General features: G+C 42.0%; 1 protein-coding gene and 2 long non-coding RNA genes across 4 annotated transcripts; 1 reads left to right on the forward strand and 2 right to left on the reverse strand.

Moving 5' to 3' along the window:
- Positions 1-8,496: 8,496 nt before the first annotated feature.
- Positions 8,497-12,622, reverse strand: LOC309700114 (uncharacterized protein). 2 transcript variants are annotated; one of them, XR_014274578.1, is made up of 3 exons: positions 10,624-10,816; positions 9,789-10,139; positions 8,497-9,550 (listed from the first exon to the last, which is right to left on the reverse strand). XR_014274578.1 is itself a non-coding variant. In XM_082523525.1 (3 exons), the coding sequence occupies exons 1-3, from the start codon at positions 11,245-11,247 to the stop codon at positions 9,336-9,338; spliced, it is 630 nt and encodes a 209-aa protein (XP_082379651.1). In that variant the 5' UTR covers positions 11,248-12,622; the 3' UTR covers positions 8,497-9,335. The 2 variants fall into 2 exon arrangements, 1 of the variants encoding a protein (XP_082379651.1); XM_082523525.1 differs by lacking the exon at positions 10,624-10,816 and adding an exon at positions 11,184-12,622.
- Positions 12,623-20,724: 8,102 nt separating this feature from the next.
- Positions 20,725-22,259, forward strand: LOC309701287. The gene is made up of 2 exons (XR_014274933.1): positions 20,725-21,256; positions 21,415-22,259. It is a non-coding gene; the product is annotated as an uncharacterized lncRNA (long non-coding RNA).
- A 1,559-nt stretch (positions 22,260-23,818) lies between these two features.
- Positions 23,819-26,534, reverse strand: LOC309700121. Its single transcript, XR_014274593.1, has 2 exons — positions 26,161-26,534; positions 23,819-25,950 (listed from the first exon to the last, which is right to left on the reverse strand). It is a non-coding gene; the product is annotated as an uncharacterized lncRNA (long non-coding RNA).
- Positions 26,535-27,850: the final 1,316 nt, after the last annotated feature.

The raw sequence follows: 27,850 nt of genomic DNA on the forward strand, positions 1-27,850 counted from the left end.
TCGGAGAAATCAGAAACTCCGTGTAAGGCCCAGGTGGACGATAGATGGTAACAAGTAAGACTGGTTTCTGAGTTTTACAGCTGGGGTGGGCAAGGCTAAGATTCATGCTTTCAGGTGAATTAAAAGTCTGTCTTGGTCTTTGGTGAATTAATAGGGTGGTGTGAAAAATTGCTACCACACCGCCCCCTCGACCTGTGCTTCAAGATTTCTGGTAGTTAGAATGACTCGGGGGTGTTGATTCATTTAAACTAACATAATCATCCTGCTGCAACCAGGTTTCTGTAAGTCAAAGTAAATCAATTTGTCGATCAATTATTAAATCATGTACTAAAAGACTTGGAGGAGAGAAACCTAATATTTAATAATCCACATTTCATTGTTTTACTCTTTGGTTCAGATGTGGATACTGTATTGTTCTTTCTTTGTTTTTTTGTTTATTGCTGATTTTCAGTTTTTTGTCTGTTTGGGAGCTGACACAGTCTCTATGGAGATGGGTTTTTTTTGAAGGGTAGCAGGAGGAGAGAAGCTGCAGAGAAGCATTGATTGATTTTAGTGACCTCCGATTGGTGTAACCGGGTGTCATTACTGCGGATTTATGCATGAACAGGTTCGTGGTGCACCTGGGGCTTCTGTTAGAGTATCCTTCATCCTCACCATCGCCCAGCCGCCCTTTTCCCCCAGCTGCTTGGGGTCTGCCTGGAACAGCTAGTGGGGCCTACACTATTTTTGGCTGCACCAGATTCAAAGGCCATGCTAGCTATGGGTGAATGAAGGGTGCGAAGCAAAGTCTCTAATTTAGTAATCCTGGCCTCCAGAGATGCAAATATGCTACCTCTGTTACAAGTATCATTCCTTCTAAAGGAGGCCGAGGAGTAACTAAACATCTGACACAGTGAGTGGAAAGTGCAGGAAGGACAGGTAAAGTAGCCATGGTGCTAGCGAGTCAGCTATGAGCTAAGCTAGCAAAACAGTACAGTACAGTGAGTAAATACATTGACTATAAATTAGGGAGTGGGTACACAGAAATTGTGCTTTGGATGAAGCACGTGAAGATTAAATTGCTGAGCAGATAAGCTACTCAGAAACACCACTTTGTTTGAGCAGGAACAGGAAGTGATACTCTGCCGCAGAGAGAGCGAACATCAAGTCACAAGCTTGATACCTGCAGGCCTTACAATAGGAGATGTATCACTCCTAGGGTTGCCAACCGTCCCTTAAAAAACGGAATCATCCCGTATTTAGAAACAAAAGCACACGTCCCGTATTGAGCTAATAAGGGACGCACTTTGTCCCGTAATACAGTGAGAATCAAAAGTAGTCTATAAATGTTTATGGAATTAACGCTTTGTTTGAAAACATAATTCCCAGCCCCTCTCCTGCTTTGTGACCAATGAGCTGACAGCACACTTATGACAATTCGAGTATGACAATTCAGATTACCGCTCATCTCATTGGTCGAGGAAAGGTCACTTACAGAGAAAATACCGGAAGACAACAGATGACCACAACAAAAAGCATGGCCAACAGGGAAACCAACGCCGACACTGCGGTGCAAGTCTCGGACGACAGTACACCTAAAGCTGGGCAGACACTGTTAAGGTTCAAAATATTGAGGAAGGAGAGTACAAACAACCATTGGTCCAGAAGCTCTTGGTCAAACAATTGATTTTAATGAATACACACGTGTGGGAAGAACAGCTCTGTTCGCAGACAGGAACTGGTCTTCAACTTAATCAAAGCATACACAGATTTTTATAGCATCAGGGTTTGATTTACTGACGCCCCTTCATGCGTCACAGACAGGATATAGACATACGTCAATATCAAAACTACAATGACTTTTACCACCGTTCGAAAGAACATCATCTTCTATTTTCATGCCTGGCACTTCCTGTCTACCTTTCAGTTCTTGTCTTGTTCCTCTTTCTTGCCGAGACGACAAGGACGGTTCCTCTTTTTCAGAGACACTTTCGCCGTTACAATCCAGACATGACTAACCCCTCTCCTCTAAATAAATCTAACTCATGTGTGTGTGTCACGACCTCACATGCTCTCTGTGTCACCTCTTCACCTACTAACTGTCTGTGTCTCGTCCTCAAATGCTCTTTCTCAATTCACCTGTTGCACTTCTGACCTTTCACCAGGACAGAGGCTCATCCTTATGTGTTACAACCTAACTGAGACTATGTGTATGTCATCTACTAAATAAATGTTCTAACTAAGAACCTCTACTTAAAGTTTAATATAAAAATGACCTGATATAAGTGTTTTGTAAGCATGTATTGCAATCCTTTCTATGTTCTAGTTTTCCCTCAACATGTATCACCTGAACAGTCGCGCCAGTGAAGCTTCAAACCTTTAAAGAACCTGAACATCAACTCAAATAAGCACAGATATGCAATGTATACAAAATAGTTATAACTGCACCTGAAATACAAAGTTAATATAATAACTGTATGCATAAAAAACCTTAAGGCCTTCTTAAAGCTATGTGTTACATTGTTAAAGCAATGATCGTCTTAGCCTGCTGCTCAAAATAACTTTCTGCTTTCACTTCTGCAAACTCTCTGTGACTTTTAGCCTTTCTGAAAGACACACTGTTTAAACCTCTGAATGCAATATAAACTCCAGATTATATTATTATTTAACAATAGCAGTAAAATAATTTCCCTACTCCACAACACTGTGAGATTTTTTTCAGTCACGTTATTCAGCTCCTGCTCAAATTGCACGATTGACTCACAGGTAGGGATGGGTATTGATAAGATTTTAACGATTCCGATTCCATTTTCGATTCTGTTTAACGATTCGATTCTTTATCGATTCTCTTATCGATTCTTTTTTTTTTTTTTTTAAAAAGGAGAACACTAAGGTCGATTAGCTTAGAACTTTGTTTTATATCTTCTCTTTGAACAAGATAGAAATTTAGGAGTAACATGGCCTTACAAACCCAACAGTGAGATCTTAAGAGATCCAGCCTACGGCTCTTCAATGGGGTGTCACAGGGTCCCCAGGAAAAAAATTGTAAATGTAAAATAATAAAATAAATATTCTTCTGTAGCAATAACAAAGTATAACATAAATTGTTCTGTGGCAATTACACAAGAATATCCAGTAATGTCCCTGCCTACAATTAAACACATTCACTTACCAAAAATCGGGGGCATCTGCTGTGGCAAATGGGTTCAAGCCTTTTACCACAAACTGAGTCACTGCTCGGTGACATTCATCTATCCTGGCCTGAAAGGAGACGCTACCGGTAGACTGCAGCGAGAACTGCCAGTGAGCGCCAGCCAGACTCTGTCTGTCTCTCTCATCATGGTCACCTACATGTACAGTAATGGCAGGTCTTGTAATAAGGCAGATTGCGCTAACATAATATGCACTGTTAGTTGATTATTTACCTGCCGCATTAACGGGAGAGGACGTGCAAACGTTAGCGCTGCTGCTGGGTTGAGAGTCACGAGTCCGGAGCGGAATTAAAAACACGTGTCATCGCGTGTTTTGTGAGCAAATGCTTTTGCATATTCGTAGTGTTTCCTCCCTTAAATGAAATATCTACTTTGCAAATTGCCCTGTTGTCATCGAGTGGACCATCACCTCACTACCTGGATTTTGGACTACCTCACCGACCGACCACAGTATGTGAGGACTCAGGGCTGTGTGTCGGACAGGGTCGTCTGCAGTACGGGGGCCCCACAGGGAACGGTTCTGGCTCCGGTCCTCTTCACCATCTACACTGCAGACTTCTCCCACAACTCCACCCAGTGCTTCCTGCAGAAGTTCTCTGATGACTCTGCAATAGTCGGCCTCATCACTGATGGGGACGACAAGGAGTACAGAGGTCTGACCCAAGACTTTGTGGACTGGTGCCAGCTGAACTACCTCCAGATCAATGCCAGTAAAACCAAGGAACTGGTGGTAGACTTCCGCAGGCACAAGCATTCTCCACTGCAACCACTGAACATCCAGGGTATGGACATTGAGGCTGTGGACAGCTACAGGTACCTTGGTGTTCATCTGAACAATAGACTGGACTGGACTCATAACTCAGACGCCCTCTACAGGAAAGGGCAGAGCAGGCTGTACCTGCTGCGGAGACTCAGGTCGTTTGGGGTGGAGGGCCCACTCCTGAAGACCTTCTATGACTCTGTGGTGGCTTCTGCTATCTTTTATGGTGTGGTCTGCTGGGGCGGCAGCATCTCTGCTGGGGACAGGAAGAGACTGAACAGGGTGATCCGAAGGGCCAGCTCTGTTCTAGGATGCCCTCTGGACCCAGTGGAGGTGGTGAGTGACAGGAGAACGGCGGCTAAGCTGTCATCCCTGTTGGACAACATCTCCCACCCCATGCAGCAGACTGTGACAGCACTGAGCAGCTCCTTCAGTGGGAGACTGCGGCACCCACGGTGTGGGACGGAGAGATTTCGCAGGTCTTTCCTCCCCACTGCTGTCAGACTCCACAACAAAGACTTTAACTGAACAAACACACACATCCACACATGTGCAATAACACTAAGTGCAATAATCTTTTCTGGCATCGTATTTTTACTCAGTTGTATATAGCATTTGTATTCTATTTTTATGTTATTGTATATTTTTATTCTATTTTATTCTACTGTATATAGTATATTATTTTATTCTATTCTGTACAGCTGTGTACTGTATTTATTCTTATCGTATTCTAATTTTTGCTTCATAACTTTTGCACTGTCCACTTCCTGCTGTGACAAAACAAATTTCCCACGTGTGGGACTAATAAAGGTTATCTTATCTTATCTTATCTTAATCAAACTTTTGAGCGTTTGAGCCGCTTAGGCGCCGTGTTTCCTGCCAGGTAAATGACGCTCCGCAACGTGGTGACGTCATTCGGGGCGACTGGAATTGATAAGGGAATCGTTTGCAAAAATGGCAAACGATTCCAAGGAATTGACACAGTGGGAACCGGTTCTCAACAAGAACCGGTTTTCGATACCCATCCCTACATCCAAGTGACTTCTTCAGTCTCAGTTGACTGCAGGTTTCCCCAATCTTATAAACAGTACATTTGCATAATGACTGAAACTAGAATCACTGAAGGAACAATGGGCTGTGAGGTCAGTTCCTTCATCATAATTGTGCAAATTCTCATGACCATTGATCAGTCATTGTGCGTGTGTGTCAAATCACTACCGATTGGCATGCAGACATGATGAAGTGGATCCAGTGAAGTTGAGAACCTTTTTATATCCCTGACATTCCGCTCCGAAAAGGAAGAAGATGACTCACATAAACCAGAATCTGTTGAAAATGTAACTTTTTAGAGAATTCAATCAGAAACAGGATCATATGGATAAGTTCAGAGTTACAACACAGATCACAGAGGAGTTTTGCAGAAGCATGATCCTGTTGCTTCTGCAGAAGGGAGAACCGGGTGCTGGTGGTGTAGTGGGGGATATTTTAATGGCACACTTTGGACCCCATACTGAGGATTGTTTAAACACCACAGCCTGCTTGAAGTATTCTAACTGACTGTGTGCATCACTTTATAACCACAGTGTTGTCTGAGGCTGATTCCTGCAGGATAAAGTGCCATGTAACTAATGTAACTTCTTGAACGTGACAACAATCCATCCATCCATCTAGCAAGGTATACCTAATAAAGTGGCCGCCGAATATATGCACTGTGTGTAAATGGGAAGATCAGTCACTTCATGATAGCAACCAGCAGATGGCAGCAGTGGAGCATTAGTTTTCCCAATGCATGACAGTTTTCATGTGACCTTTGACCTTTAATGTTACAGTAGAACAAACAGACTGTAAGTTTCCTTCTGAGACCCGAGCTTCTGGTAAGGATGTACTTTACATATCTGGAAGCTGGAAGTATGTCTCAGGTCCTAAAATGCATCTGGAGGACAGCTGATAGAGGATGCAGAGGTTAAACAGCTGTGGCCACAGCTGGAATATAGAAACCGCAGAGGACTCCTTTAACAGCTCGCCCTCTTTATTCAGTTTATTTCAGTTCTTTAAGATGATCAAACCTTCTGCCCTTCATTGTTTCTGTGTGTGATTTCTTAAGAAGATGTGATGTCTGTCACATTATCACCATTTTGAAAAGCAGTGCCAACACCTGGAAAGCAGACAGATGTGTAACTACAGATCTTCCTTATTGAACTTTTGCATAAGGTTGATTTGATTTTCAATCTGCAGGAGAATTTGAAACCTTATTTTTTGCATAAAGTCAGCAAACTTTTTAAATGTTTTTATTATAAGATGATGCACAATGATTTTATGTCCCATGACCTTTGACATAAAAGTTATCTAGATGGTTTCTGAGTGCTTCTATTTGTTTGTCGTGCACATTTACTGTTAACATTCATGCTTTGTAGGAGGGTTTATATAAAATTGAAAGCATGTGACAGCGTGCTTTATGAGCATAGTTTGGACACAGGAGGACATTTTTGACCTCAAGAGTTGCAGACTTGGTTTAGTCTGATGTTTTATTATAAGAGGACATCATGGAGCATGTGAGGAATGATTAGAGAAGTGAAATCATGGACTGGTGTGACACTAAAACAAGCATCTCACAAATTTGAACCAGGACACCCTGATGAGAAGTGGCTACTGGACAAGAAGACATTGGTGTGCAAGAGATGAAAACAGGGTGTTGTTGGAACGCTACTACACAAGTAACCCCAGCAGAAGGAGGTACATGGACAGGAAGAGGGACCTATGGGGTCTTCGATACCCAACATCCACATGGATGGTGAAACAACCAGTAGCTCAGTGTTCCAACATTCGACAGAAGGAACTGCTCTCACAGCTAGAGATTGATGAGGTACAACACAAATGCTACGGCAAGGGGGAGCCAGGACGCCAGGTCAGGGGGGACATATCATCACCCCCACCCGAGATTGGGTACAAAGCCCCAAGTGCGATAGGAGAAGGATTGTTGAGTGCGAGAGGAACTGAGCTTGAAACCTGGATCCAGTGTAGCTGGTTACCAAATCTACATGAAGTACCCTCAGAAGATCTACTAGATGATGTGAATGCAGCACGGACGTTACCTACCACCACCAATAAACACAGCTGAGGTTTTTACAGTAAAAAATAACTTTTCCCCAGTAGGTTTTTATGTTTTGTTTTGTTTTTTTAGATCAGTTGTGTTAATAAAGAATGTTAATAAAAAATAGTTTGCTAAAAAAATAAAGATAACAAAGAAGGTAAAGCACAGTTTGAAAGCTGTAAAAGTGAGAAATGTCAGACCAGTGGGAACCACGTACAGTCTATAACAACAGAAGCAGATCAGGTTAGTATTGTGTAACAGAGTGTGAAACTTAAGTTAGACTAGTGTTTGTAAATGAACCGTCTCATGTCGTGTAGCTTTCTGTATTGTATGTTTATTTATCATATAAGCTAAACAGTTCACCTTTTTTATTTAAGTGAAATATTTAATTATGAGTGTTAAAGAAAACAATAAAGTTTTTTTTTTATATAAAGTAGGCAGCAAGTATATTTCCTGTATTTTAACCATGTATATGATACATATGCAGATGTTACATTCTGTAATATGTGTAAAGAAATGACTTTGATTTTGCTACCCTGAGAAGATTTCTCTAGATCAGCCGTTGCCTCGACTCCTCCCTCTGCTGGTGACAGCTGAGTTATGAACAGAAAAATCTTGTCTTCACAACTTAATTGCACCAAACTGTTTGTGTGTGAGTACATCTAAAAACTAACATCTGCTTTGCCACATGACAGCAGAGGTTTGGTGACAGGAGACCTGCGTCCTCTCTGTGAGCAGCCAACAGCACTCAGCTGTCGTATGAAATTAATAAGATTTTGATATCAAACTCACCTGCACAGGTAAACCCCACGAAGGACAAAGACTCAAAAGTCCAAGGTTCCCTAGAGTGAAAAAGAAAACAGCACAGGTCATACAGATGTCAGAGTGCGCCTTGAGAGATGTTGCTTTGGCACAGATCCAGTTTCTGCCATAGGTGGTGCAGGTTGTTGCTGTCCTGTCAGAGTAAGAAGGTTCTAGGTTCAAATCCTGCTGGGCTTCTTTTTTTTCTGTGTGGAGTTTGCACTCAGCTACTCTGGAGTGGAAGATTCTAGGTTGGTCGTGTATGTGAGGGAGATGAAGTGCCCAGAATAAGCTGCTTTATAAATATGTGGTTAATTAAAAGCACTTTGAGGGGTTTGTAGCACAGTATGAATGTAAGTACATGACCTGCCTATTGATGCCTGTAGTTTGTGCTCACAGGTACAATGTAACAAAATCTACATCCCACCTTATACTAATAGCACCACACTGATACATTGTAGACACAGCATAAAACATGGACGCCTGCATTCTCTCTGAAGGCCACCAGATGGCGATAGTTGGGAAAAAAAACTCACTTTAAAAGCAGAAGCAAAGATGATTTCACACAAACTCACTTTTGACTGATTCCAGCTCAGCTTATTCAGTTTCATTTCAGATTTACTCATGAAGCAACAGGAAACAACATGCAGGTTAAGAAACTTTATTTACAGAACAAAAACAGACTGTACAGGTGAGAAAGGGCCTTGATGCATGTTCAATCATCCAGGTAAGTAAATCTCCAAAAGTTGACTCTGTTCACCTGGATGTGGTGTTTTCAGTGGGAGAAACGTTTCGTCACTCATCCAAGTGACTGCAGGTTTCCCCAACCTTATAAACAGGACATTTACAAGCTACGTCCAGACGAACAGAACCAACGTTTTGGAATACAGGATAGAAAATATTTTTTATAAAAGAGAATTCATGTATACAAAAACCAACTCATTTTTTCATCAATAATAACGTAAAACAATAAAATCTGTACCAGGAATAATTTTAAAAGTGTATAAATAAACAGAAATAAATAAAAGCTCCGTGTAATTTAATATATACAAATATATATCATAGATGTCTATTTAAACTACAGAAACAGTCTGAGGCTTCAGCTCAGCAGGAGCAGAGGTCACGAGCTAACAGCTACACATACAGTAGAAACAGGACACGTCTGAAATTCAAGCAAACTAAAGAAAAAGAAGGAAATGTACGACATTAGTTCAATCTTCTTTTGGAATGAATCCATCTTTAAAACTGTTCAACACAGCGTGATGAAATCGTTCACAAAGATGCTGAACAACAAATCCAGGATCTCCTCGTCTGTCTCTGCTCTGAGAAGCTGGAACAGCAGCAGGAGACTCAGATCAGCTGGAAGCCCTCTGAGAGAGTTCAAGGAGGCGAATCCTGAATCCTGACTCTGTTTCTCTGTTGGACTGTTTGTCGATGTTTGCACCAAACAAAAATAACATTTAAAAACTTGTGAAAATCTTATTTTCACATTTCAAACAGGCTGCTGTTCAGCTGGAGGCTGGTATGAACCCTGACTCTGTGGTTTAAGTTTCCTGTAGATTAAAACACCAACAACAACAACAACAGCAGCAACAATAACGCCAACAGGAAGTCCAACTTTCAGTCCAACAGATCCATCCTCCTTCCCTCCTGCTTCCTTCTCTTCTGCCTCCTTCCCTCCGTCCTCCGTGTCTCCTCCTGTCTGACCTGCAGGTGAGAAACAGGTGTGAGGTGTCAGCTGTCAGGTAGGTGATGAGTGAAGAACAGAACAGAATCCATTTCCTCTTCTAACTGCTGTCAGACATTATCTACTGCACTCTGATCACATCACTCAGACCAGCTGCTTTCTACAAAGTCTCATCAACAACATCTTTAGAAACAAACATCAACAACCAGGAAGCAGCTTCACCTCTGATCACACACACACTCAACTCTACTCACTCACCTGGAGGATCAACTCTCAGGTTTATGCTGCATATGAGCGTCTCTGGAGCATTATTTTGATTTTCTCCTCTTGGGTAGACTCGACACTCATATGTTCCATTATCAGTAGTCGTCACATTGTTCACAATCAGAGACATGTCTCCATCCTTCATTTGTCTGTCCTGCAGATCCACCCGGTTCTTAAAAGATGGATGCTGGTTTTCTGGCTCAAAGTGCCCATTCCGATACAAAAGGACATATTCTTCTCCCAGGCCATTTTTTTTCCACTCTACAGCTGTGTAAGTGTTGTTGTTTGGAACTAGACATGTCAGAATGGTCTTCTGTTTGGAAACAGCTATGATGTTTTCCTGGACTGAAAGAGGAAACGACACAGATTAGAGAGGTTAAAGGTTTAAATGATGAATCAAAATTGTACATTTTTGAAGCCATCTGTGAAACACCATGGAGGCTCTGTTAGTTTTTGGAGTTGCGTGTCAGTCAGTGTTGTTGATCTTGTCTGAATGGATGAAATTATGAACACAGAGAAGATCAGATTTTGATCCACCATGAAAGAATCTGATCGGTAACATCATCATTTTTCAGGCAATGATCCTGATCTCAACAGAAAAACACACGAGGGGAGGCCGGTCCGTGACTGATACCCACACGGCTTCAGCATTAATGATCATTTCCATGTAAATGTGAAGCGATTCAGACAGTTTCCTCCTGCTCACTGGGACAGGAAGTACAACCCTTTTTTAAGACTAGCAGGAAAACCTCGGGCTCGTTTGTGACAGCGTTGCGTTTACTCGCTCCTTCTTCTGACGGATTTTCTAGTTTATAAAGTTTCGTTTTACCTCAGCCCTTAAAGAGATGGTAGAAACAACTTCCGAGCGAAAACTCTGCATTGTTAGAAGGTTTAACGAGGATATCCAGACGACTTAGAAGAAGTAGGACCGGGAGAGGACCAGGCCTCTGCTCTGCTTTAGAAGCTTCCGGAAAACCCCGCCCCCTTCTCTGACGTCAACCCCCCCGTGCGGGACTCTTCAGAGTAAGTACAACACTGAGCGAACATCAGCACAGATGTGGAGTTTGTTTCACACATTTGTGTCCTGCTCACAGTGACAGCGGGCTGCTGTTAGTCCAGTAGGAAATGAGTCCGCTGCATTTAACACATTCATTCGGTGAAGCAGCGAGCAGCCACCAGTCCAGCGCCCCGGGAGCAGTGTGTACAGACGGTACCTTACTCAGGGATACCTCACGGTCGGTGAAGCCCCGACCTTCCGATCATTACACAAGCACCCCACTGATCCATCTCTGCCACCTCAGTGTGTTGTCAGTGTGTAGTTACAGTGGATCGCAGTGTGTTATGAGTGTGTAGTTACAGTGTAAAAAACAAAAAATCAGTTGAACTCACTTGAACAGACAGCCGAGAGAAGGCAGGTGAAAATCACAGAGCAGCAGGCTGATGTCAGGTCCATTACTTGTACTTCTGTGGGTGCTGAGATCAGAGTGTTTTTAAAGTTCGCGGGAAAAGTTTCTGAAAATTTGACTGGAAAATTGTTGCCAAAGCCGGAACTGATCTACAGTCAGCGACCTGCTGTTAAAATCCTTAAAACCCTTCATATAAATGAACTTTGGCGGGGACCGCCCAGCCCTTCAGCCTATCAGTTGCTAATACGTAATTTTCGGAATGTGCCAGATATCATCGCGGGAATTTAAAAGAGATTTGTTTAAATAGGTCTATATCTCTCATGAACGATATCCACTTATTTTGAGCAAGAAAGAATATTTCTGTCACTAGAATAGAACTGCAATCAGTTATATTTGATATATTTGATATATTTGATATATATATATATATATGGGTAAAAGTGTCATTAATATTAAAATGTCCTTTTAAAATGAGATGTGGCCAAGAAGTTTGAAGAAATATAACATCACAGTTGTATGAGGATATTTAAGTCACCACAAAGGACTGAATTAATTACATTGTGGTACAATTACACAGTGTCATCAAGATACTTCAACAGCAGCTCATTTCTTTATTTTATTTATAACTCATTCATAAATGCTGTTCACTACAGTCTGTTTAACAATATAACTATTAGAGAAAAACACAGAAACATCAGAAATTAATTTTTGGTCCAACACACACATTTCTGTATTTCTAATGAACTCTTTCAGTCTAAATGTTCATTCTAATATAGATCCTCAGTTTGAATCAGTGAAGTAGAACATGAGCAGAGGAAAACAAAGATGTTTTATATGTACAGTCAGGGTTAAAGTGGATTCAGCAGGTGAGGAACATTCAAAGTGATTGTAGTGGCTCAGCACAGGAAAATAATCAGAGTCGTTTCTAACGTGAGCTTCAGGTTTTCAGTGTCCAGGCTGTGATCAGCTGACCTGCTGCTCTTTGTGGATGTACACAACTGAATTCAACCAGATGTGAGCAGATGTTTCACGAGCTATCCTGCCATAGTGTCTTCACAACATGTTGCTTATAGTGTGTTTATACCAGACAGCAAACAGGTGGAGTAAAAGTAGAATTCAGTGAATGAATCCAAGCATCATGTAAATGAATCTCAGCTACAACATTGACCCTGAGCTCCACAGGACTGATGTGTGAAGCTCATTTCTCACCACAGTGCTGATTGTAGTGTGTGTGTAACGTTAGAAAGAGTCTTGGTTTTGGACCTTGTAGTAAAATGTGAGCTGCTGAAAACTGCTGCCAGTTTCTAAGAAAGATGTTTGTGATGCTACGACTCTTCTTTATATCACACGTGTGGCAGCACTGCTAACAACTGTTCTACCTGCAAAAACCTGCACTGGTTTATTTATCTTTGTGTGTCTCATGTGCAGAGAGCGATCAGCTGCAGTCTGCTCAGCAGTGAGAAAAGAAGACGTCAGTGATGGACGAATCATCGTCAAAGAGAAGAAAAACAAAGACGAGAGGTTCAGCTGCTCTTCTTTTACTACAAACATCATAAATCCCTGAACATAACCCCCCCTGTGCATAGGTGGCTTTAGACAGGGGCCAGTAGAGAACGATGTAGAGAGAGAGGATGGAGATGATGAGGAGCTGAGGAGCAGGATGACAGAGAGACAGAGGAGTTAGTTGGAGAGGATGCAGAGAGGGACAGTCCTGAGAGTGAGGAGGAAGACGAGCTGTGAGGGAGAGGAAGAGGGACAACCAGCGGTTTGTGATGTTGAACAGACCTGTGTGACTGTGAGTGTCGTGTCATTACAATTCATACAGTCATTGTAACTGACAGTAATGAACAATAATGACAGAATAAAGTAATAAGTTAACAATGATCAGTTATTGTCCTCAGTTACAGCCTCATGTTTGCTCTGCATTCATCTCTTATCAGACGTACAAAGATGATCCACCAGTGCTGCCCAGTTTGAGGACATTTCCAGTCACATTAATGGGGGACAGGAGACGCAGCTTCCATCAAAGCTGGTATGAAAGTCATCGTTGGATTCCCTGTAATTATGGACTCTGCCTGTTTCAGGCCACCAAATATGTATTTTAAACAGCTATTGTGCACAGTATGTGAAACCTTTACTTTGAAATTCATTTGGATATTTATTTTTGATTTTATGTTAGTGCCTAAAATATTTTCAATTAATATATAAAACAATGAAATATTGCTCTCCTTGTTTTGTTCGGTAACCCTGGGTGTGGGAGGTGGAATACTATACAGCAATACTGAGACTGAAGTAAAGGTATGAGGAAGAGCAGTATGTGAAACCTTTACTTTGAAATTCTTTTGGATCTTTATATAAATGAGTGAAAATAAATTCACTTAATATATTAAACATTTAAATATTAGCCTGCGGTTAGTTTGGTCTGGATCTGCCACTGCCCCGTGATAATCGTGGAATACTGAGACTGAAGTAAAAGTATAAGGAAGAGGGGAAAAACATTAACATTTCTCTTTTTATATAAACTGTGTGAGGATGGAGGGATTTTCCTCATCCTCACTCTCCAGGAAGTGTCAGCAGACAGTCAGATTCATGATTTCATGTGTTTAATCTTGTGGTTAAAACGTGTCAAACACAAAGCTTCACGTCTCTGTGGATGTTGTGATCTGAAACTTTGTCATTTACTACAAATGCATCAGCAGAAAATTGCAGTTACTTCATCCACAATAAAGACATCACACAGGTTAACTTCAGCCACAAACTAAAAGCAGGAGGAACAATTTCACTTTCACAACTGTCTTTATGTAAAATGTGTTTCAGATCTCCTAAACAGACTGTGAACATTACAAAACTGACAGTAAATGCATCACAGAGGCATCTGTTTACATTAAAGTGCCCCCTGGTTGTGGTCATTTGAATAAAGTCTGAATTTTAATGAGAAGCTGATTAAAAAACAGAGAAACTGAGTCTGAGTCGGAGCACCATGTTTTCACTAACACTGAATACAACAAAATATATGACCACAGATTTGTGTTTACAGTTTTTAAAATGTAATTATAGTAATATACACTGACTGGCCAGTTTATTAAGTACAGCTTCCTCGTACTGATTTTCGGCCTCCAGAACTGTTTTAATGCTTCACAGCAGAGATTCAACAAGGTGCTGCAAACATTCCTCTGAGACTTTGGTTCATGTAGATGTGAGAGCATCACACAGCTGCTGCAGATTTATCAGCTGCACAGACATGATGTGAATCTCTCGTTCCAACACATTTGTTTGAGATGTGGAGACTGGAGGTGACCTGAGTACAGTGAACTCATCGTCATGGTCAAGAAACCAGCTGGAGATGATTTGAGTTTTGTGACATGGAGTGCAATCAGAGGATGGTTACAGATGAACGCAGTCAGCAGCAACACGCTGTGGTGTTTAATTGATGCTCTGATACGAGGCAGGATGGATCCATGTGACCGTCACAGCACAAATCAGAACTCATCAGACCTGGAAATGTTTCTCCAGTCTGCTGTTGTCAGACTTTGGTGAGCCTGTGTGAATCACAGCCTCAGTTTCCTGTTCTCAGCAGAACCAGACTTGTCCTGATGGGAACACAGAACCAGTTCTAGTTTGGTCACCAGCACTGCATCCATGGAAAAAGGGAACTGGTCCCAAATCTACAGGATGTTAACTCAGGAGAATTAACATCCTGTAGATCTGGGAGCCGTTTAGAGCAAAACATGCATTAAAGTATGTTTTTGTCACATTAGTTGAAAGAAAACATCCAAATCAGTTTTATGTGATGTGTGAAACATCTGGATGAGGTTTCAGTGTTTACGTGTCTGCACATCAGTGCACTTGGTAAATCCTTTGTTCTTTCTCTCTGTAGTCATAAAGGACCAGGTTAACAAATTAAAACATAAACGTGTTTTACAGCATTTATAAAAGCTGTTGTGTTTATAAACTCTGTCACAATTTATGGGATTCATTATGTATTCTTAATATTTATTGGTAAAAAAAAAATATTCGTAGTAACATTGTGAAAAACTGCAACAAAAAAACAAGACATGGATTATTTTGATCCCGAGCTCAGATTTATTAAGGAAGCACCAGGAAACAACAACAATCATATCAACAGACACTTTATTTACAGTAAAAACATTAGAACCACAATCTCCTCAGTCACGTGGTACGCCCGCCCAAGATGGCAGCTTAAGTTGGAGACGCGCACTCCTCTTCCCCCGAAACCTCGTTAAAAATAGGTCAGAGCTGGTTATTTGTCTTATTTGGGATCTGCCCTGGTAAATTCAGTGGAAGGAGTCAGAAGAATCATTACGTTTTACGCAACGATTCGATTATGCCGCGAGGAAAAACACACAACACTCAGGCTACTTCACTAACTACTATGGCGGAGACACCTGATGGAGTCGATGCCAGGTGTCCTTCCCAAGATGGTGTGGCGGCCGAGCTGACTTCTATAAGATCTCTGCTTGAGCAGGTAGCACAAGACATGACGGCGGTGAAAGGTGGTATCGAGTCTCTCAAGGAAGCTGTGAACAGTTTGGGTGTGAGAGTGGATGAAACAGAGACAAGAATTTCTCGATTGGAGGACGAAGAGGCTAAAGCCAGCTCAATATGTAAGTTCTTGAAGATACAGAACCAGCGGCTGCAGGAAAAAGTAACGGCGCTTGAGGGTTCCTCACGGCGCCAGAATATTAGAATATCGGGTATTAGAGAAGGATCCGAAGGCAGTAATATTGAGGATTACGTGAAGAATCTGCTGTCTGAAGCTCTGGACATTGAGATGGGAGATTACTACGAAATAGATAGAATCCATCGAGTGGGGCCAGCTTTTCCGAAGCCCACTGCGGACTCCAGACCGAGACACATTATTGTTCGCTTCCTACGGGATAAAGCCAAGATGTCCGTGCTGGCGGCTGCCAGAAAAAAGGGGCAGATCGTTTGGAAAGGCATGAGAGTTCTTTTTTTCCAGGATTACGCTCAGGAGGTACAAGAAAAACGCAGGAAGTTTGATGAGGTGCGCCGCTTGTTGCAACAGTACAAGATTGGCTATTCTCTTCGTTTTCCGGCTGTTATGACTTTTTCAGTGGATAACCAGTATCATCAGTTTTCCAACCCAGCTGAGGCTAAGCAATTTCTAAGCGGCCTGGATTTGGTTAACATTCCGGGTGATGTAGATTAAGAGGATTTGATAAGCTATGGGTTGGTTTACTTCTGAGGGGGGGGGAGACGTAAGGAGGGACACCATCTGGGAATTTTTTTTGAGTGCCACGGACCTGCGATTTTTTATGTTTTCATGTTCTTTTGTTTTTTTTGTTTGTTTGTTTTTTTTTTTTTTTTTTTTTTTTTCTCTCTTTTCTCGTGTTTGGTTTTGTTGTTGGTTTTGATGGTATGGTACCAACTGTCCTGTATAGACCTAATTTTTGGATCATTGGGTTGTCTCATGTTACTGGCTCTAAGAGTTGTTATATGGGTAAATGGGATATTCCTCTGGATAAATTTGTATAATAATTCGGCTCACATGGTGTTATGGAGTTATGTAAAATTGTGTCGTGGAATATAGCGGGTTGTCATAATGTTATTAAAAGGAAGAAAATCCTCACATATCTGAAACAGAAAAAGACTGATATAGCCCTGATTCAGGAGACCCATCTTGATGAGGCCGAATCATTAAAGCTTAAAAGAGACTGGGTGGCGCAAGTTTATTTTAGTGCATTTTCGGCTAGAAAAAGAGGGGTGGTCATATTGATTAGAAGAAACTTGGATTTTCAGGTCTTTAAGCATTATACAGATCAGGAGGGTAGATGGGTGGTTTTGGATGCATGTTTACAGGGGCGGAAAATGACATTGGTTAATATATATGCTCCTAATTCTCCTCAGCCACAATTTTTTCATGAAGTCTGTAACATGGTGCGGACTATAGGTAACACACACATTGTAATTGGGGGAGATTTTAACCGGGTCAGGGATGTCTTATTGGATAAATCTTCTTGTACTGGACTAAGCAAGGACCCAACAAACGCTGCGGTGGACGTGATGTCAGAGGAACTGAGTCTAGTAGATATATGGAGACTTCTTCATCCTCAAGAAAGAGATTATACCTTTTTTTCGCATCCTCACTCAACCTACTCCAGGATAGATTACTTTTTGGTGTCCCGTTCTTTGGCAAGTCAAACTATTGGGTCCTCTATTGGTAACATTGCTATATCGGATCATGCTCCCATTGACCTTGTTCTTACTGACACTGATAATATTAAACCGTCACCTAGGTGGCGCTTGAATAACTCAATACTGAAGAATAAGGGTCATTGTGAATGTATAAGGGAAATGATAAAGGAGTTTTGGTTGTACAATGAGGGCTCTATTGACGACGTTGGAATGACCTGGGATGCTTTTAAGGCCTATTTGAGGGGGCGCCTTATTCAATATTGCTCCTTGATTAAAAAAGCTGAGAGGGATAAGCTGATGAAGTTGGAACAGGATATCAAGGAGCTTGAAAAACAACATATGTTGCTCCCAGAGAGGGACTTATGGAACAAATTTATTAAATTTAAATTTGAGATGAATAGCATATTGGAGAAAAAAGTGGAATATGCAATGTTTTGTCTAAATCAGAAGTACTTTGAACAAGGGGAGAGAACAGGTAAAATGTTGGCACACAGGGTTAAGCAGATAAAATCTAGTAACCTTATACCATCTATTTTTGATCCTAGTAATAATAATAAGTTGACTACTAGTAAAAAAGAAATAAATGATATTTTTACTAAATATTATCAGGAGCTGTACACTTCTAATGGACTGGTGGAGGAACAGAGGCTGTCAGATTTCTTCTCTTCTATTAAAATTCCCAGCCTGTTGGAAGATCAAAGAAGTATATTAGAAGGTAAGATTACATTAATTGAAGTTAAGCAGGCAATCGGCAGCCTTAGAGTGGGTAAATCTCCAGGTAATGATGGATTTCCATCAGATTTTTATAAGGTGTTTGTGGACGAACTAGCTCCAAGACTACTGTCGGTATATCAAGATGCGTTTCAAAGAGGGAGACTACCGTTTAGTATGCGATCGGCAGTGATCACGTTATTACATAAAAAAGGGAAAGACCCACAGCATTGTGGGAATTATCGCCCAATTTCATTAATTAATGTGGATGAAAAAATTATTTCTAAGATATTAGCTTTTAGGCTTGAAAAAGTTCTTCCGTATTTGGTGCATAGGGATCAGGTCGGTTTTGTGAAAAATAGAAGCTCTGCGGATAATCTACGTAGGATATTGCATATACTCTGGAAGAGCAGGACTAAGCTAGACCCTGTCGTTGCCTTCTCTTTGGACGCAGAGAAAGCTTTTGATAAAGTTGAGTATCCTTTTCTGTTTCATACCTTGAAGAGATTTGGTTTCGGTCCCTTTTTTAGGCAGTGGATTCAGGTGGTATACACAGATCCAATGGCTACAGTTATTACCAATGGGATAATGTCACCCTCATTTTCGTTAAGTCGGGGTACTAGACAAGGTTCACCCTTATCACCTCTCATTTTTGCTCTGTTTTTGGAGCCTTTAGCCATAGCTTTACGTGAATGTAAGAAAATTAGAGGGGTGGATTTGGGTCAAGAAGAACATAAAACTTTTTTGTATGCAGATGATATTTTACTGATTTCAACTAACCCAGAACAGGCCGTTCCTGCAATTTCCTCAATTATTGATTCTTTCTCTGTAATCTCTGGATACACTATAAATTGGTCTAAGTCTGAAGCTATGCCTATTTCTAAATTGTGTCCGCCTGTTATGAGGAGTTCATGGCATTTCAAGTGGATGCCCGAGGGTCTGACTTATTTGGGGATTAAATTGACCCCTGGTTTAGACAACATAATGAAAGTAAATATTTCCCCAGTGATTCAAAACATCCGTTCGCTGTTGCAGAATTGGGTTAAAATAAATCTGTCCCTTTTGGGCAGAATTAATTTGGTGAAGATGATTATTGCCCCTAAACTTCAGTACTTTCTTCACATGTTACCGATAGCAGTCCCACATAATTTGCTAAAGCTTTATAATACATGTGTAGAGGGTTTTGTGTGGGCAGGTAAAAAGCCATTGTTCAATCGGTCTAAATTATATGCTGCTAAAGAGAGTGGTGGGTTGGCATTGTCTAAGATGGTCTGGTATCATTATGCTTTCTCCCTCTCTCAGTTAGTTAAGATACATAATTCCTCTACTGATAAGCCATCATGGGTTGGGATTGAGGAAAGTCTTGTGGCCCCTTCGTCTTTAGAGGCCTTCCTTACTCAGAAGGGAAGGCCAGTACCGTTTAAAGATCCAGTACTGTCTTTCATGCAAGAGACCTGGCTTAGAGCTCACCAATATACCAACAGCAGCCCTTATCTCACCGCTAGAGCCTCTATTTGGTATAATAAGAAAGTATTAATAGGTAAGAAACCGGTCTGGTGGGAGGCCTGGGCTAGGACAGGTATTAATCAGATGGGGGACCTATTTGGGCAGACTGGTATGAAATCGTTTGCAGAAATCAGACGAGAATTCAATTTGGATCCAAGGGAAATTTGGAGGTTTTTTCAAATAAGACATTGTATTAAAGCCATTTTGAAAAATAATCTAGACCCTCCATCTAGTGTTCAGAAGATGTTTGCAACCCCTGACAATAACAGAATCAGGGCATCTAAATTTTATGGGAGCTTCAGAGAGGCACACGCTCCCAGTTTGGGGGGACTGAGGCGGTGTTGGGAGAAAGATCTGGGTATCCAGATCTCAGAGGACAGTTGGAAGATGCTGATCTCATCATGGTATGTCTGCTCACCTGAAACACAGTCTCAACTTATCCAGTACAAGTTGCTTCACAGAAACTATTGGACACCCAGTAAATTAGTCAGGTTGAAGCTCACAGATAAAGACATTTGTTGGAAATGTCAGCAGGAAGTCGGGACTCTAGTTCATATGTTGTATACATGTCGGAAAAATGATTATTTGTGGGATGGGATCATCAACTTGGTGAATGATATTTTTAAACTTAATCTTTCTAAATCTCCAGCTATATGCGTCCTGGGCCTACTACCTGACGATAACATTCTCTCAAAAAAACAGAGATTGTGGATGCGTCTGGCTTTTATAACTGGTTGCAGGGTAATTCTTAGGCATTGGAAGTCATCCAGCCCCTGTTCTTTCAAGGAATGGACCGAACAAATGTCTAGGATGGCATCATATGAACGGGTTATGTATAGAATGAAGGGAAGAGAAGATATTTTTGAGCAGGTCTGGGGTCCCTTTTTGCGGTACATTGACAATGTCTCTTAGACATTATGATAAATGGTCTCTTAGAGGGATATTTCATGTGTCATTGGTATTTTGGTTGTTGTCTTTTTTTTTTTTTTTTTTTTTTTTTTGCACCAGGGGGTTTTACCTTTATTCGTTTTTGTTTTTGCTGATGTTCTCCAGGAGGCGGTGCATTATTTTGTTTCTCCTGGGTTTTATTTATTTTATGTATTTATTTATTTATGTAATTTTTTTTTTTTTTTTTTTTTTTTTTTTTTGGTGTGTTGTTTGTTTGCTTGTCTTAGTTTGTTTGTTTGTTTAGAAATGGACAGAGAACTGACAGTATGATTATTGCAGTTGTATATTTATTTATTAATGTTTCTGTCCATCCAAAAATATTAATAAAAAAAAAAAAAAAAAGAACCACAATCTCCTAAAAACTGCATGAACTGTATGTAAGAAGCTCCTGAGTTCAATTCCACCATTCAATTCAATTCAATTTTATTTATATAGCGCCAAATCACAACATAAGTCGCCTCAAGGCGCTTCATAGATACAGAGAAAAACCCAACAATCATATGACCCCTTATGAGCAAGCACTTTGGCAACAGTGGGAAGGAATACCAGAGGGTCATAGAGGGTTTGGAGGCCAAGAAGGTGTTGTCCATGATGGATGTTAGCTTAGACAACATCCTCTCCTCCCCAACCTGCTTGATGGACTTCAGTGGAAGCTACTCCACCCGGGCCCATGGCTTTCCTGGTTTTCATCTTCATCAGCTGACTTCGCCCCTGGTAAGTTGTGATGGAGAGGCTGCAGTGTAGGCTGTGGGTAGGTGTCTCCTGATGAATGGCACAGGGGGAGGAGGCAGTAGAGTCGTTGAAAGAAAAAGGATCAGTTGAGGTGCTGGAGGCTGGTATGAACCCTGCTTCTGTTGTTTATGTTTCTGTAGATTCAAACACCATCTCCACAAACAACAACAATACCTCCTTCAACACCACTGCTGACACCATCAACACCACCAAATTGAAAAAATCCTCCAACGGCATCATCACCAACTTCACCAACACGCACGGGACAAACGCCATCGCCAAAAACTGCCACAACAACTCCAGATCCACCTGGTTCTCAAAAGATGGATGCTGCTCTTGTGGAAAAAAGTGTCCATTCCAGTACTTAGGGGCACATTTATGTAGGTCAGCTCTGGACCACTCTTGAATTATTATGATGTTGTTGTTTGGAGCTCGAAATGGCTGGGTGACGTTCTTCTGTCCTGACTGAGCCGTGATGGTTTCCTGGTCTAAAAGATGAAACAACAGAGAAGAGAGGAAGCGGTCACTTCTACAGCAGCCAATCAGGGTGAGGAACAGAGACAACTGCTCTCTCCTTTATGCTGGTTGAATCACATAAACATGACCATAGACCTGTTAAAATCTGCTAAGGAACCACAGAATTCAGACGAACAACAAAGCAATAAAGCAACAAAACAAAACAACTTGTGTTTAGCTCCCAGTGTCAGAAATAGAACAAAAACACAATCTGAAAAGATTTATTAAAAAAGGGAAAATAATTTTTTGCAAACGGCTTTGAACAGCTGCTTATTTGTTGTTTTGGTTCTTATGCTCAGAAACATGTGATGTTTGTCAGGTTATTAAGTTGTGACCACATGATTAAATAATGATAATAAGTTTATGTCTGTGTAGGTTTTCAGACATCCTACCTTAGAATATAAAGCGCCTCGTGGCGACTGTTGTTGTGATTTGGCGCTATATAAATAAAACTGAATTGAATTGAAAATGTGTTGACCAGGCCAACATTCGTCAGTTTTTGCTCCTGATTTCACCATCAGCTCTTCATCTACTACACTGCTCCCTCTGAGAAATCAGAGTCAGATAGATGCAGGTGACGGGGCTGACTAAATGATGCAATGAGCTCCATACATCAGGCCCACGACTCCGTGCCAACCGGGGAGCGCTGTAGTACGTACCATACTGTACACTGCCCCTATCGGTCATCGGCTCGCTCTGCAGGCACACAGGGAACGCGCTTCCGCAGCAGTCTTTGTGAGCTCGCTACACGGTTTCTCTCCGTGAGAAGAGAAGCTGTATGGCAAGCCGTTAGAGCCATAAATCGCCACTTTCCTAACCCGTTTGGTTAAGAAATGGCGTAAAAAACGCCGTTTAATTATTCAAAACGCCGAAAAAAGCGGCGTTCTGTTCCGACAAACGCCGCTTTTTCCGCCACTCGGATGGCGCCCTGAACGCACCATCCGAGTGACGTAAAAAGCGGCGTTCAAAGACAGACGGAAACGCCGTTTTTTTACGTTACTCGGCACAAAACGCCGTTTTTATGCATCTTTGAACGGCGTTTTTTACGGCGTTCTCTGCCAGCTGTAACGGCGTTTAAAACGGCGTTTTATTGAAATTATGCAGGGCACTCCCCATGGTTCCCTCATCCAATTACTTTCAACTCATTTCACCCAATCAAAGAAGAGGAAGTGCAGACCACACTAATGCATCACCGATTCACCTTGCTGCTAAGTGATTGCCTATTCAGTACCAGTGCTTGTCACAGTATTCACTTGTATTATAATCCCACTATGCATTTTGATGTGTTTAAGGCATGATCGAGCAAACAAACGACAGAATACTTTTTCTGAAACCTTAACTGTGTTACCTGTTATGGCAGCTAACAGGTAATGAGCAGAGCTAGCTCTGCTCATTTCTGAGCTTCTTTCTTATTTTCCTCTTTACTTCTCTTAACCTTTAACTTATGTTTTAGCAATCAGATCCTGCCATCTTGCATTACCGCTTCGTGCTAGTTATGTTGACTTTTCTCTTCTTTTGTCTCCACTTTTTTCACCCGTGTTTGGACACTCGGCGCATGGCTCCTTTGTTTACATTAGGGATCAGCTGTTAGCGCTGCGCCCTGCAGCTGCGCTACCGGCAGACAGACCCTACATCCCCAGTGAGGGAAGAAACGGGGGTGATGTCTCCCGAGGACACCTCACACACCATCTCTCCTTCCTGTAATCACTTTAAATGTGAGATCGCTCCCTGTCCTCCCGTACTGGTGATGGTGAAGCCAAGGAGAGAAGGCCCAAGTAATAAACACCCGTTTCAAAGAACCGACCTGTGTCTGTGTTGTTGTGAATTTTGTCATGGAAATCAGTGCATTTCCTGAAAGAAATCTCTCCTTCCGGGTCATCCGTGGATCGAGTTTCCTTCGAGACGTGGGCAGCGATAAGCAGAGTTTTGTATAAGATTAATTATTCAAAGTAAGCTCAGGTATGCCGTTCAGCGGGTTAGTTACAGCGCCGGGAGTAGCCTGGGAGAACAAAATGATACAGAGACTGCTTTCCCAAAATCAACTCAAAGTTTATTCTTCTGTGCAGGGTTTTTATAGGCAGAAGGGTTCGTGTGTCAACAAGTTTCAAGTTACAAGTTACAACCATATAAGGAAGTTCCCCCTAGCTCTGAAAGGGGCCTTCTATAATCTCAACATACTTTTGACAGGTCCATTAAACACTAGACAGTTAGAATCCTTTAGTGATATAAGTTTGCACATGGTAGAATACTGCATGTAGTTATTTGCATTAGGAAATGTTTAACCATATATACCTAGAGGCACATAATCAATGGTGTGTGATCTTTAGCAGGCTGCAAACTTGATGTGCACTCGAGGAATGCACTGTCCCACTATACCACAGCAGGATCAATACAGCTATGCCTGTTCCAGTTTAAGTGCCTTCTTTACATATAGATGAACTGTTGGATTTTCCAGACCAGCAGGCCAAAGGAAGTTGCCCGTGGGGTCGCAGCAAGAGGAGATGAAGTTCAAACAAAGGGCATTGCAGAAACAGGGTCCTTTGTATAATATCATCAAAAAAGGTATTCAGTACATGCTCCCAAAATACTAAAATATCTAACATTTCCTGTATCCTTTGGGGCAACAGACCTGAGTCACACTTTTAGAGAAGTACCTGGTGAGGTGGATTGAGAGGAATATCCATGATGCATGGCAGTTTGTTCACTCACTTCCTCTCCACCACAGCTTCCGAAGTGCAGCCAATCACAGAGCTTGCTCTCCTGATCCAAGAAGAACACATCAAAGTGCGCTGCACAAGCTTGCTCACAAAAAATAGCCTGCCCATACACTGCTTGTGTACAGCTTCTGTTTTGATCTTCCAGTTCAGCAAATGTATATATGTGGGTGTCCAGGTATTTGTGCTCCTCCACCACATCATATCAGTGGGTTCAGTATCTTATACTTTTGTCAAGATAATGCACACTGCAGCCGACAGTTATCAGAAAGAAGCCATTACCAAGTTACATGGATTCTTTTTTTTTTTTATAACTTCATGTCATATAAACTAGTTATGTTATGTGCAACACTGTCATGTGCCACTCTGGTTTTATGTTTCAAATTCGTGTAAGACATCCACAGTACTCTGATGACATTGACAAGGACATCTCCAGTTTACATGGGAAACTATTATTTCAGGTTCTTGAGATTACTTATTTACGTCACTTTTGAGAAAACGTACATACAGGTCTGATTCAAAACTGTATATCTATTTTTTTAATGCATGTTGAAAGGGCAAAAATATTCATGAGATACTGTTAACATTATTAAATGTGAAGGCTATTATACAGTGGTATTACTTTAAACTGAGTAAAACGGTATTTTGATAAAAGTTAAGGTCTCCGTTTGTTTCAGAAAGAGCATACTGTCATTTACTTGCTTTTATTATTTATTTATATGCCCTCCGCGGACCATCTCTGCACTGCGTGGGTGATTAGTGGCTCCCTGCACAGTAAGGGCTGCACACACAGGGACAAGACGCACTCGGTTACGATCGGATCTTCCCTGGGCAGGGGGAGGTGATGAACTGTATGCCACTTTTTCATTGGCATACATTAAGTACAATGTTTTATTGCCTACGGTGGGGCAGGTCACATACTGGGTGAAGGTGGGCAGTGTGGAGTCCAGCGAGACATGATTAAAGTCCCCTGATATTAGAAGAAGAGCTCTCGGAGATTGCGTTTGCAGTCTGCGGACCACAGAGAGTCACAGGCTGCCTCCACGGATGCTAACCGCTAATAGCGCAATGTCTGTGTTGCAGAGTTGTTCTTTCACAGCGATGTGCCCAGAGATACCACAACCGTCTTTAACAAACACTGCCAGCCCCCCTCCTTTCCTCTCACCGCTGTCTCTCGTCTTGTCCGCCCGCAGCAGCTGGAAGCCGGGCAGCCTACTCACAGAGGGAGTACCGGGCAGTGCCGGGATACTGCCACTGTGACCGTGTTAGCGTCATTAGCTCCTCAATCATATCAGGGAGCGATCTCACATTTAAAGTGATTACAGGAAGGAGAGATGGTGTGTGAGGTGTCCTCGGGAGACATCACCCCCGTTTCTTCCCTCACTGGGGATGTAGGGTCTGTCTGCCGGTAGCGCAGCTGCAGGGCGCAGCGCTAACAGCTGATCCCTAATGTAAACAAAGGAGCCATGCGCCGAGTGTCCAAACACGGGTGAAAAAAGTGGAGACAAAAGAAGAGAAAAGTCAACATAACTAGCACGAAGCGGTAATGCAAGATGGCAGGATCTGATTGCTAAAACATAAGTTAAAGGTTAAGAGAAGTAAAGAGGAAAATAAGAAAGAAGCTCAGAAATGAGCAGAGCTAGCTCTGCTCATTACCTGTTAGCTGCCATAACAGGTAACACAGTTAAGGTTTCAGAAAAAGTATTCTGTCGTTTGTTTGCTCGATCATGCCTTAAACACATCAAAATGCATAGTGGGATTATAATACAAGTGAATACTGTGACAAGCACTGGTACTGAATAGGCAATCACTTAGCAGCAAGGTGAATCGGTGATGCATTAGTGTGGTCTGCACTTCCTCTTCTTTGATTGGGTGAAATGAGTTGAAAGTAATTGGATGAGGGAACCATGGGGAGTGCCCTGCATAATTTCAATAAAACGCCGTTTTAAACGCCGTTACAGCTGGCAGAGAACGCCGTAAAAAACGCCGTTCAAAGATGCATAAAAACGGCGTTTTGTGCCGAGTAACGTAAAAAAACGGCGTTTCCGTCTGTCTTTGAACGCCGCTTTTTACGTCACTCGGATGGTGCGTTCAGGGCGCCATCCGAGTGGCGGAAAAAGCGGCGTTTATCGGAACAGAACGCCGCTTTTTTCGGCGTTTTGAATAATTAAACGGCGTTTTTTACGCCATTTCTTAACCAAACGGGTTAGGAAAGTGGCGATTTATGGCTCTAACGGCTTGCCATAAAGCTGTTTGTGTTATCAACGTTTGTGTTATCGTTCGTGGACGGTGGAAAACAGCTTTGCTAGAAGCTTTGAACAAGGATGCCCTTTACTCGAAAACGACGTGGGCTTAACTTTGGATATTGGAGCCTGTTTTTAATCGTGACGTCGACAAAAACGAAGCTTATCAGCAGCTTTCACCGTCTTCATGTTTGCTGACGTGTGGGATCAGGCACAAAGGAGCTGCTAGTATGTTTTTAGAGCCTCTGCATGTCGGGGTAAGTAAAACACAGACACGCAGAGTCATAAGAAGGTCGTGTTTCACGTCTGGTTGTAGCGCTGAAACATGGCTGCTGCTCTGGTTGAGCGTTGTGCCATTTATCACCGACGGAGCGTTCCCCAGCGTCGGGAGCGCGCACTGGTCAGGATCCAGGTTACTCCGCTTTCTTTACAACCAGCTAGTCAAGTAGTGATGTTTTAATTTGGTGACAAAGTTACAGTTGGATGTCGTTACATTACCATAAAGTGGAACCTCCTAGAAAAAGAAGTTATAGTTTTAGGAAGTCTTACATCCTTGTTGTTGGTTCAGAGGTTTCAGCAAATTGCTGCGGAAATGTTAAAGTTTGAGCGCATTCTCAAGTGAGGGATTACTTCTTATTGGAACAGGAGGAACGAAGCCCAAATATCAACAGGACCTATTTTCTTTTATCCCTGACCTTCGCTGTCATCCAGTTTCTGGATGGGGAAAACTCAGATAAACTTCACTACAGTGATGTTCTCAGCAGGTACTTGATGCGAGACAAAAAATGACTGTTCCTTAACCAGGCTCTGATGGTTAAATAATCCACACACAATGCGCGCAAACAGTGCTGCAGTTGTGCGACTCCTCGAGTTTTAGTACTTCTTTAGTGGCTTGGTTGTTCTCCTGAGATAACGCGGTAAAGTGAGCTGTGATTTGTGCGCCGGGGTGAAGCCAGCCGACCTGTTACCCGCCGCGAACATTAACACTCGCGGTAGCGCTTCTCCTCCTTCGCTGATCGCTACGGAAGCACGACATCGTGTCGAAACGCCTGTTTTGAGCTTCTTATCCGAACATGTTCTCCCGTACCAGAGCACTGCACATG

This window comes from Aulonocara stuartgranti (genome assembly GCF_965226115.1).
Source record: "Aulonocara stuartgranti genome assembly, chromosome: 23".
Lineage (NCBI taxonomy): Eukaryota > Metazoa > Chordata > Actinopteri > Cichliformes > Cichlidae > Aulonocara > Aulonocara stuartgranti.